The 12,073-nt window shown below is 34.4% G+C and overlaps 1 protein-coding gene across 1 annotated transcript; it reads right to left on the bottom strand.

The window, feature by feature from the left end:
- Positions 1 to 648: 648 nt before the first annotated feature.
- Positions 649 to 11,866, bottom strand: nsmce1 (NSE1 homolog, SMC5-SMC6 complex component). The gene is made up of 8 exons (XM_049475543.1): positions 11,785 to 11,866; positions 10,722 to 10,863; positions 9,364 to 9,485; positions 9,204 to 9,281; positions 7,180 to 7,326; positions 5,838 to 5,954; positions 4,485 to 4,611; positions 649 to 1,187 (listed from the first exon to the last, which is right to left on the bottom strand). The coding sequence occupies exons 2-8, from the start codon at positions 10,837 to 10,839 to the stop codon at positions 1,084 to 1,086; spliced, it is 813 nt and encodes a 270-aa protein (XP_049331500.1). The 5' UTR covers positions 10,840 to 10,863; positions 11,785 to 11,866; the 3' UTR covers positions 649 to 1,083.
- Between the last annotated feature and the right edge of the window lie 207 nt (positions 11,867 to 12,073).

Here is a 12,073-nt window from a genome sequence, read left to right as displayed (position 1 = left end):
AACTGTTCCATGCACTTTATACTTGCGTATAATTGTCTGCACAGTTGCTCTTGGGACCTGTAGCTGCTTTGAAATGGCTCCAAGTGACTTCCCTGACTTGTTCAAGTCAATAATTCGCTTTTTCAGATCCACACTGAGTTCCTTTGACTTTCCCATTGTAGCTTTTGTAGCTGAGTCTAATCACTGGGTCAAATGAGCCCTATTTAAATGGGCTCATGAGAAGTCAACAGCTGTAGTCAATCAGAATCACTTACAAGAAGTGAAGAGGCCATGACATGAAGCTAATTTGATTGACACAACTCGCTACATCACCAAAATTGACAAATTTTGTTGCTGTATGTATATTTTTGACCCAGCAGATTTGGTGACATTTTCAGCAGACCCATAATAAATTTATGAAAGAACCAAATTTTATGACTGTTTTTTGTGACAAACATGTATGTGTTCCGATCACTCTATCACAGAAAAATAAGAGTTGTAGAACTTATTGAAAACTCAAGACAGCCATAACATTATGTTTTTTTACAAGTGTATGTAAACTTTTGACCACAACTGTATATAATGGATGGCAGAGAGAACTTTTAAAAAGTGATATCTAGAGCTGCACAATATTGAAAAAAAAAATCTGCCATTGTGTTTTTCTGAATTAAAAAAAAAAATTAAATCCAAAAAATTAAATCCATGCAACCTGTGAACTGGGTTGATACAGTCTGTAAGCTGGTAGATATTGTTAAAATGAAGTGTGTATTTTTCTTTATCAAACGGCGAAAAAGCTGTACTTGTAATTGAATGACATTGCACAAGTTATTGCATGTCCTGCGATATGACTTGTGCAGCCCTAGTGACTTTTATAACAATTGACAATAACATCTGACTTCTAATAACTCTGAACAATGCAAACCCTCATGACAAATCACTCACTGGCTAGTTTTATATTTAATATTAAAACATATCCCTGCAACATCTAATAGTTACCAGTAAGTATTTTAAATAAACTGTGTACACTAAGAGCATTTCTTGATGTTTCATCACTCACTGACTCTGACTGCAACGTTGTAGCCTGTAGCTGTATCTACCTCAGCACTAGGACCTTCTGGAGCGGCGTGTGGAGGACGTGGACGGTGTGGGAGCCAGTGCTGCAGGTGAAGACTGGCTCTGTGATCTCCCTGACTGGGACTGTGAAATTTCTGAGGAGATAAAAAAAAAATAAATTAATAAACAACAGTACAATTCTGTTTTTTTTTTTTTCTTTTAATGCACACGTTCGGAATACGACTGCCTTTGTACATTATTATTATTCTGTATCTACTACTATTTCTAATAAATAGTAGACAATACTAAATAATGCATAGTGGATACAGAAAAAGCAGTTCACTATTACATATTCAGTACAGTTGAATTGCCCTCTGAACTGGTTATTCTGCATTCACTATTACTTATTCAGTATCTACTATTTATTCTGTATCCACTACAAATTACTCAGTTTCTTTTACTATATATTCAGCATCCACTATGAATTACTAAAGCATCTTTTATTACCTATTCAATATCCAGTATGAATTCTTCAGTATCTCCTATTAGTTATTCTGTATCCTCTGAATTATTGAATTCAATTCAATTGAATGTAGTATCTTCTATTTCTTATTCAGTATCCACTATGAATTATGTAGTATTTTTAATTATTATTCTGTATCTACTAAGAATAAGTTTTAGACGACACTAAATGATTCATAGTGGATACAGAATAAGAAGTACACTGTGACATATACAATTGAATTGCTCTCTAAACTGGTTATTCTGCATTCACTATTACTTATTCAGTATCCACTATGAATTTCTTGAGTTTCTTTTACCACCTATTTAGCATCCACTATAAATAACTAAAGTATCTTTTATTACCTACTCAATATCCACTATGAATTCTTTAGTATCTTCTATTAGTTATTCTGTATTCTCTGAGTTATTTAATATTTTGAATTATTATTCAGTATCCACAAATTATAACTGTTAGATTATACTAAATGATTCATAGTGGATACAGAACATATTTAGTACTGAACTATTCTGCACTCAACTATTCAGTATCTACTATAAAATATTTAGTTACTAGTATCAATTAGTTAGTATCTACTCTGAATTAATTATCTACAAAGAACTATTCAAAGTTTTAGCATAAACTATGCATTGTAAGTACCCATTATTAATAACTGAATATCTACTTTGAATTTTTTTTTTCTTTTTTCAATTAAATACTTGGTATCTACTACAGGTGCTGGTCAATGAATTAGAATAATTTGAAATAGTGCAATCATGAAATTCTTTGAATGCATTTTTTGTGCAGAAAGCAAATCAGGTGTTCACCGCACCTGTCCTACTCGTTAGACTAATCACAGAACTCGTTACCTGGAAAAAAATTTGCTCAGCTGAGCTTTCCAAAAGGCCCATTTAGGCCATTTAACTGTGACACTGTTGTTTTATGGAATTAGAATAATGGAGAAACCGTTTCATTGAATTAGAATAATTTTTATTATAATTACAATCATCACTTTCTCAGTATTTTGTGGCTGCCCCCTTGGCTTGTATGACTGCCTGAAGTCTCCGCGGCATCGATTTGACCAGCTTGTCGCAAGTTTCCGCACTCACAGCTTCCCAGGCAGTGGCGATGTTCTGCTTCAGTTGGTCCAGCGTAGTAGGCTTTCTGTCGCGAATTTTCCGCTTGACGATGGCCCAAAGGTTTTCAATGACATTGAGGTCAGGCGAGTTGGCCGGCCATGCCAAAACTTCAAGCTGTTTTTTAGTGAACCAATCTTTGGTCGACTTTGCCGCATGAGCCGGTGCAAGATCCTGTTGAAATATGAAGTCTTCTTCGCCGAACTGTTCCTCAACAGTCGGAATCAGGAACGTTTCCAGAACATCTTGATATACGGCAGCATTGACAGTCTTCTTGAGGAAGCAGAGTTTCCCTACACCTCGAGCGGACATGCATCCCCAGACCATAACGCTCTGGGGAAACTTGACGGATCTTTTCACGCACTCGTGGTTGTAGGTTTCGCCACCACGACGCCAGACACGAGGACCTTGGTCACCGAAGTAGTTGCAGAAGCGTGATTCGTCACTGAAGACCACTTTCTGCCAGTCTTCAGCAGTCCACTCGCCATGTTCTTTGGCCCACTTCAGCCGTTTCTCCATTTGTTTCTTGTTCAGCATCGGTTTTACTGCTGGAACGCGAGATTTGAAGCCGAGTTCGCGCAGACGACGGTAAGTGGTAGATCTGGAGACGTCAGCGCCGGTCTGCTTGTTCCACAAGTCGGTGAGCTCGGAAGTGGACTTGAACCGGTTGCTGACTGCGATCTTTCTCAGCTGCTTGTTGTCGTGAGCAGAAGTTTTTCGGACGCCGGAACAGTTGGTGCGCTTGCTGCAGTTTTTCTTGAGAGCTTTGCAGACGGAAGACTGGCTGATGCCGAGCTGCTCAGCAATTTTAGTTTGGGTCAAGCCTTGTTGGCGAAGGGCTTGAATTTGAGCCACTATTCCGGTTGAGAGGTCGCGCTGCTTACCCATGATTGATTTTACAACTTAGAAATTCTACTCAACCCTGACTTTATACTGCACAGTGAACACTCTTCACAGAAAACAAAAATTCGAGCATTTATTCTAATTCAATGAAACGGTTTCTCCATTATTCTAATTCAATAAAACAACAGTGTCACAGTTAAATGGCCTAAATGGGCCTTTTGGAAAGCTCAGCTGAGCAAATTTTTTCCAGGTAACGAGTTCTGTGATTAGTCTAACGAGTAGGACAGGTGCGGTGAACACCTGATTTGCTTTCTGCACAAAAAATGCATTCAAAGAATTTCATGATTGCACTATTTCAAATTATTCTAATTCATTGACCAGCACCTGTATAGTCTATTCGGTATCCATTATGAATATACAGTATTAATTAGTTATCAATTCTTTAGTATCTACTTTGCATTGTTCAGTATATACACTATTATTTATTTTCTGCTTTGTTGAATAACCTTTAAATACATGTAAACAATAGACACATGGAATTATGTAGTAAACAGTAAAAGAAAAGAAAAAAAAGAAATAAAAGTCCTCTAAAATCCCTGATCTAAACCTAAATGAACTGAGATGGTGGTTTGGGATGAGCTGGAGCTTCACATGGAATTATGTAGTAAACAGTAAAAGAAAAGAAAAAAATAAATAAAAGTCCTCTAAAATCCCTGATCTAAACCTAAATGAACTGAGATGGTGGTTTGGGATGAGCTGGAGCTTCACAACGTGAAGGAAGCGCAACAACTATAAACTACACAGTGCGCACTACAAGCTTTTTCTTTTTGTAAGTACCCACAATGCATGTTTAGAACCATTAATAATGATTAGTATCTACTATGAATTATTCAGTTTGTACTATATATAACTTATGCTGTATAACAGCTAAAAAGGTAATTGTGATTAAATAAAGGTTCCTGAAAGTTTACCTGGAATCTCATGAGCCCAGAACTGGTTGCATGCAGGGCAGAGAGGGTCACTGCGTCCTTTAAAATATATGGCAACACAAGGCAGGTGCATCTGGATGCCACAGGTTGGGTTTTCACAGATTTGGCTCTAAAGAAATGTGGGAAAAACAATTACAGAATGTATCTGACTCACTTATCCAGGGTGAGATACATGTAAATGATGTTACACGGGTGAAGAAAGAAGAATTAGGAGTATAAACCAAGGACAAAACAACATAACCCTATGTAAAGAACAACTGCCAGATTCAAATCACGTAAAAAAAACAAAAGTTAAAATTTCAGCTGTTGTTTTTGTAATGGCAACAAAGTAGTAAAGATAAACAGGATATGAACAGAGGATTATATTTTCTGTAGTAACATGATCAGGATGTATCATCAGACAAAAAGGAAACATGCTGAGTTTAAGCACTAGCAGCTCTCGTCAGCAGAGCTTCAGCCAGTATTCTCTTATTTGAACTGTGTTGTATGTGACGTTAATCTGTGCCTGCAAATCTGCCCACACCTTTCACTCAGTCCCATTTCCACACTCAGGGTTGCCAGGTATAGAACACAGCATGCTAACAGTGTGCTCTGGCCATGAAGCTGGCTATTTATCTGCTGAACAGGTAATCAAGAGCTTCAGTAAGGTTTCTAACCACAGCTGTGTTATTTACTACCACCATTAGAGTAGAAAAGACAGACATGTGGGATATTAGAAAGTAAATATTTACTGACCAGCTTCATACACTTTTTAACCAATACATTTCCATGTCCTTTCATTACTTTTCCATGTTCTCAAAGGCATTTTTATGACCATACAATCTTTAAAATATTGGCGCAGATATGGATAATAAAACCAAAAATCAACTTAAACTATAATGATAAAAAATATATATTTTTAAGCAATGTTGACTCAATCTTCAGTAATAAAATGAATGTCAGATCCTGAGAGCTTTATTGTGTAAGGCTATATTACTAAACTAACTGAGCTGACGTATTTTGTGAGCTCAAAATAGCTTTTCTCAGTCGATAAATGAAAACACATTTGTGAATTGAAAACTGTCTGGGTATTTTTATTTTTCCAAAACTTATCCAGGCCTGTGAATTGTTATTTTCAAATTATATGACTTTTCCAGGTTTTTCATGACCGTACGAACCCTGCACTAGTGTTTTAATCTGGCAACCTGGGTCAATTTTGCATCTGGGCAGGAGCAGGAGGGGCAGAAAACTTTATCCAGTGTTTGGAAATTAAAATGCTGTTCTCATTTCACACACATTTATTATTGATTGTTCCTATAAGATCAAGATGACTGTAACAGTTCAGTTGTGACTCACCTGGATGGCAACGTTATGGCAGACGTGACACACTTTGATGAGGTCCTGGTAAATCAGGCGCATGTACTGCTCCATCTCAATAATGCAGCGAGTGCTCAGTGTGTATACACCTTGTTTCTAGGAAAGATGTGGAAAGAGGTAGAATGAACAAAATGTGTCTGCTTGGTTTCTTTTACATTTGATTTTACAGAGACACCTGAAATAAAAATAAAAAGCATTGAGTCTGTAATTCATTTTTCTGCTTCTGCCACTGGATAAAAATAAAGTTAAATTCTTTTTTAAACAAATACGTAAAGTGGTATGAAAATGTTGGGCACCTCTGATAATTTTCCTTTATAAATCATTGGTTATTCAGATCAGCAATTTCAGCTAAATACTGTATATAATACAGCAGATGAACACAGTGATATTTGAGAAGTAAAATGAAGTTTATATGATTTACAAAAAGTAATAAACTAAAATAGTTTTATTTAAACTACATTGTTTTATTGATTTGAATATCTTTAGCACTAATTATTGAAACACAAAATGTATTTGGTAAGCTCACTGACCCTTGACCTACATACACAGCCAGACTCTCATTGGAAGCTATAGAAAGAGTTTAGAGGCTGTTATTTCTGCAAAAGGAGGATCTACTAAATATTGATGTAATATTTTTTGTTGGGGTTCACAAATGTATGCACCTGCCTAATTTTGTTTAAAGAATTATTGCACACTTTCTGTAAATCCTATTAAATATGAGGGCTTTGAAATCTGCTACAGTACACTTGGAGAGGCTGTCTATTCACTCTCTCCTCCACTTAATTTCAGATCAGTAACAGGAATCAACCCAAATTCTGTTTGAAAATAGACATAAAAACTAGACAAACAAAATGAAACGAAAGGTTTGGAGGAGATTAACTGTTTATTTTAAAATCAATATTTTCCTGACTACAAATCAAAGTTTAGGAAAGAGCCATTTGTATGATTTTATTCATTATATTTTGACATTAGTAGATTTACTTGACTATTTTTCTATAATTTCTATAACAATTACAATTATGCTTTTTAGTAACGTTCCTTATCAAACATGGAAGCTTTTTATGTAATGCTTGAATAGAAATCCTCAAAATTTAGGGATGTTAAGTCAGGCAGACAACTGACAAAAATCCTGGATCTGAACAAACAATGATTTATAAAGGAAAATCATGAAAATCATCTATTTGTTTTTTTTTTTGAAGCACTGGAGAAAAAACCCAAATCACCCGATTCTACACAACAAAGGTCTTGCTAATATTCCATATTAACATTAATATAACAAACAATAGCTGCATTTACTTAAAAAATCGTAAAATAAATGTACCTCATTTAACCATTTGTCCTGAACAAACTTATTCAGCACGAGCTCTGTCTCCTTCTTCTTCATTTTCTTTGTCTGGAGACTGTCAGCACAATTCAGCACATCAGTGGAGGAGGCAGCACCATTCTCTGAATCTACAATCAAATCCATCTGTGGAAAAAGGGAAAATGACAACAGATACTTTACTTTAAAAAAAAATGCAATAAAGGGTGATGACTAAAGTGTTTAATATGTCTAAAAGGCTTGGAAGATACGCATTTATACAGTTAATTTATGAGCCAGTGATTTAAAGCCTTGGATAAAGTTAGAGCAGAGTATAAACTGGACATATTATACTACTATATTTTACTAATGTTTATAGTATCTAAACCAATATAGAGAACACACTACACAACTGGGCATGATCCACTACACCACCAGATTCCTGATCACATGAGCCACCGTGCACGTGACCTGTGTTACCTAGGAGATTCAGATTTTGCCAACGTGGAGGTGCACTAGCTTGCTGCAGTCGTTGTTTGTGCTGCAATTTGTGCAAAAAGCAAAAAAGACCCTTTAAAAAATGTTGATGGGTAAAGTGTTATGTTGGTGAGACGTGGTCAGAATGGTCTCTACACATTATATAAACATATTACATTTATAGCTCTGTGGCTATAAATGATGCAGCAGTAGTGACTCCAGCTGCTGCAATAGTGCTAACATTATATGATGGAACGAACATTAGAGTAAACCTTTGAAGAAAAAAGAAATGCTGTAATTACTTTGTGTGACCCACTGTGTGTTTTTTGTTAGAAACAGTTTTCATTGGCTGCAGATAGACTGTACTCAGACTCAAACAAACTCATACACTACACTGAAGACTAGAGCTAATTAGCACAGACTCAACAAAACCAGATATCGGGGATAAAAATGGGCTAATCTTCATATAGTGTAACTCCAGCTTGTTACAATACATACAGGGTTCATACAGTTTTTAACCAAGAAATTTCCATGACTTTCGCATGACTTATCCATGCTATTATAGCAATTTTACATGGAGAAAAATTGTTATTGTTAAAACATCAGTGCAGACATGGACAATAAAAACAAAAATCAACTAAAACTATAAACAAAATTGATTACAGTACGCCTTAATTGAATTTTATAAAAACAATATATATTAATTCCTTTAGGCAATGTTGACAATCTTCAAAAATAAAATTTCATTGTTTAGGGATAAATTACTGAACAAACTCTAAGCTGATGTATTGGGTAGCTCAAAACAGCTTTTGTCCGTCAATAGATAAAAAAAAAAAATAAAAAAATAAAAAGATTTGAAAACTGCAAATTTCCATGACTTTCCCCTAAACATTTTGGGTATTTTTATTATTATTTTATTATTTTTCTAAAACTTATCCTGCCCTGGAAATTGCTATTTTATAACTCCATGATTTTTCCAGGTTTTTCATGACTGTACAAACCCCGTATATACTTTATCAATCGATTATACAATAAATGGATATCACAACATTTTGCTGACCTCGATATTTCCATTTGTTTTTTTTCTATGGCAAAGTGAGCCCATTAGCAATTAGCCAGTATCTCAATTGTTTAAAAATGTTTTATTTGTGATATTTATTTATTTAAAATTATACAGTGATTAATAAAAAATACATTGATTAATTACAATTAATATTAAGATTTTTAATGTTTGAATATTTTTAATTCATCACACTTTAATAAGCCAGCAATTGTCAATTTTATGATATTTCATGTTTAAATCTTGAGGATTCCTATTCCAAGTACTTAATATTAAAGATAATTTTTATTTATTAACTGTAATAAAAAATATTGAAAAGTATTTATGTAATAATTAAAAAACAAAAATAAAATCTATCATATCCATATTCAATATAGCATACTCCACACACTTTAGCTTCCATTGGACATGGCAAAAGTCATGGCACACTCAAAGAGTTCCTGTCTCTTGACTCTTGGCACATCAGTGTATAAGCGAAAGCCTATTAACTCTGAAGTTAATTATTTACCGTTTTCCTGAACAGCTCCAGCTCGTTATCAGCATAATCAGAGGACATCCTTGTTATGTCAGTTTCGGCAGTGTTCACCTGAATAAAAAAGAAACACTGCATTACACATCTGTTAGAACTGATGCACTGCTGCTCATCTATATTTCACTACATCACTCACCAAGGCGTAATACTGAACTCCATCCTCTTCTGACATGCCTTTCCTGATGTACATGAACATCGGCTGGAGATTAGCATTGATGACATCAATGAATTCATCCAGTCTATCTGCTGAATAATGCGCTGCAGGGGAACACCAAAAAAAAAAATACATAAACAAAAACGCAAATTTACAAAGTAATAAAAAGATCTGGAATGGCCAATAAAAGCCTTGATCTTAATCTTAACGAGGTGCTGTGGGATGATTAAAAGCAGGCTATGCAGCAAAACACTCAGACATCACAAAGCTGAAATAATCCTGCATGGAGGAGTGGGAAAACTCTTCCAGTCAATGACTGTTAGATGGTTAATAAATAAGTATGAATAAGTATTTCTATTTAATTAAAAAAAACTTTTATAAATATTAGATTTTTAAAATACATTTTTTCACTTGTCTGTTTAGTCATAATTACCTCTAAATATTGTTCATCTCAGTGTGCCATACCATATTACATGCAATAATATTACCAAATATTTGATGCAATAAATTATTTATTATTTTTCTGTGTTCTTGAATGCAGATTTGTTTGTATTTGTTTTGCTATGTACTGTATTTACCTGTTTGCAGTTATATGTAGGCAATACATTTACTGAAATTTAGTTCTGTAGTAGATGTTTTGTTGTAACATTACTTTGTTTTTGTTACACTTATTATTTTATACAAAAAACAGAGTCTTGGCAAGTTACTGTTTACAAAACGAACACACATTTATAGATTATTGTTTTTGTTTGTTTTTATTTAATGTAAAAAAACTCGTCTTGTTGCATTAGTATATTCTTTTTTATAAATATATATATTTTTTTTTTATTCAGTGTCATATCGACAAGAATATTATCAAAAATAAAAAAAATATATATTCTGATATTATGTTAGGGCCATATCACCCACCTCTAGTCCATATGTATGATATGTTTTGTTTTTTTTATTCATATGACTAAATTCAAACGTACTAGAAGCTTCATTTCTACTCTAATCCTTAATAACACATCTACTTTTCATATTTTTTATATTACACTATGCTTCCAGTAACTGAGGATATATTTTAGATTTAGTTTGTCAGTGTGTCTACTTCAGCATTTCATTATGACAGGGTATTTTAGCTTTTTAATCAAAATTCCCAGTGTTTCATCCCTGGACAGTTAAAAGTCTGGACCTATGTTCCCTTTATTAATCCTAAAATGTGGAAGTGTCAATGTTGTCCTGACTAAACATACAATGAAAAACAATGTGGACTTAATCAATAAGAATATCGGGAACAAAAAATATGTGATTATTTTGTGTATGTGGATCTTATTAAATAATACTAAAAGGCTACAAACCTCCATGGGTTTCACAGCAATGTCGATGAAGTGCTTTGGCCTGGATGCTGCTGATGATCCCATTACTCATTAACGTTTGCAGGAACCGCTTATGGCTGTCTCCCATTGGTCGGGACATTATGAAACTTTTTTTTTTTTTTGCCTAAAATGGAAAAAAATAAAGCATTTAGGATTACAAATGCAAAAATAAACTAAATCTACATGTAACACTGAGAGATATTTATAAAAGTAAATAATCACTAGATTTTCAAGATACACTACAGTTTTAGAATACCACATGTACCTTACTAAAGTAAATAGATCCATGTTTTCTAAGTACTGCTACTCGAGATTAAAATACTAATATAGTTTCACTAGTTTGGTAATTCCATAACTCCACCTGTGATCAAACTAAAACTTCCAAATACAAATTCTCATAGGAGAAACACACACACAATACTGAACACGCACACACACAAAATACTAAACACACACAAAATACTAAACACGCACACACAATACTAAACACGCACACACACAAACAAAATACTAAACACACACACACAATATACTAAACACACACTAAAAACACAACACTAAAGACACACCACAGAAGATAAAACAAAAAACACACTAAACACTGAACACACACACCCAAAACACACAAAACAGACACAAACAAACACCTCCATAAAAGTTGGGCTAAAGCAAGTCAGTGAACGCCATGCAGCTGATAAAGGACAATTTTACAAACAACCAGTTTAATTACAGTAATTAACAACAATAATTACTATATTATTATATTTACTATCATTACATAGTTTTTGCTGTGTGTTATCACCAGTGTTCCAGTAAATATCCTAAACTAGCTAAGCTAAGCTACTATCTCAGGCTAACAGTGCTGTAGCTAAGCTAAGCCAGGCTAGGCTAAGCTAATGCAGTAAAAAGGCTGTCTACGCCCATAATATAGCTAATAAACTTTCCACCCGCATATTTTACACACTTTATTCTCTTAATACAGCCTCTCACACTATTCTCTAAGTCACTCTAATCTACTCACACAGCCCCAGTTCCCCCAGTTTACCTGCAGCAGGACTTTGTAAACTGCTTTCAATCTGCCGCCGCGAACCTGCAGCAGCTCAAACACTTCCGCTCCTTCCGCTCCGGGAGCAGAAATATGACCGGTGTTCTGTCGATTTTAGCAAACTGGTCAAACTATGCTACCCTAGTGTGTACTTAAAGGTAAAATGCTAAATATTATAAAATATTAGATCATGCTCGCAGTAGAAGTCTCGGTATGATATTTGAACAGCTTATCGCTGTATCAGGATATTTAGGAAATATATTTTGTCATTAGAAACCAAACGTTTGTA

This window comes from Astyanax mexicanus, chromosome 3 (genome assembly GCF_023375975.1).
Source record: "Astyanax mexicanus isolate ESR-SI-001 chromosome 3, AstMex3_surface, whole genome shotgun sequence".
Lineage (NCBI taxonomy): Eukaryota > Metazoa > Chordata > Actinopteri > Characiformes > Acestrorhamphidae > Astyanax > Astyanax mexicanus.
This window is presented reverse-complemented; position numbering and strand designations above follow the sequence as displayed.

What these genes read in the sequence shown, in the direction of transcription:
- nsmce1 (XM_049475543.1), bottom strand. Translation starts at nt 10,839, where the DNA reads ATGTCCCGACCAATGGGAGACAGCCATAAGCGGTTCCTGCAAACGTTA. An exon ending in GAGTTCAGTATTACGCCTTG is followed by an intron (nt 9,282 to 9,363) that starts GTGAGTGATGTA and finishes TTTTTTATTCAG; the next exon opens with GTGAACACTGCCGAAACTGA. An exon ending in AGGACAAATGGTTAAATGAG is followed by an intron (nt 5,955 to 7,179) that starts GTACATTTATTT and finishes CATCTTTCCTAG; the next exon opens with AAACAAGGTGTATACACACT.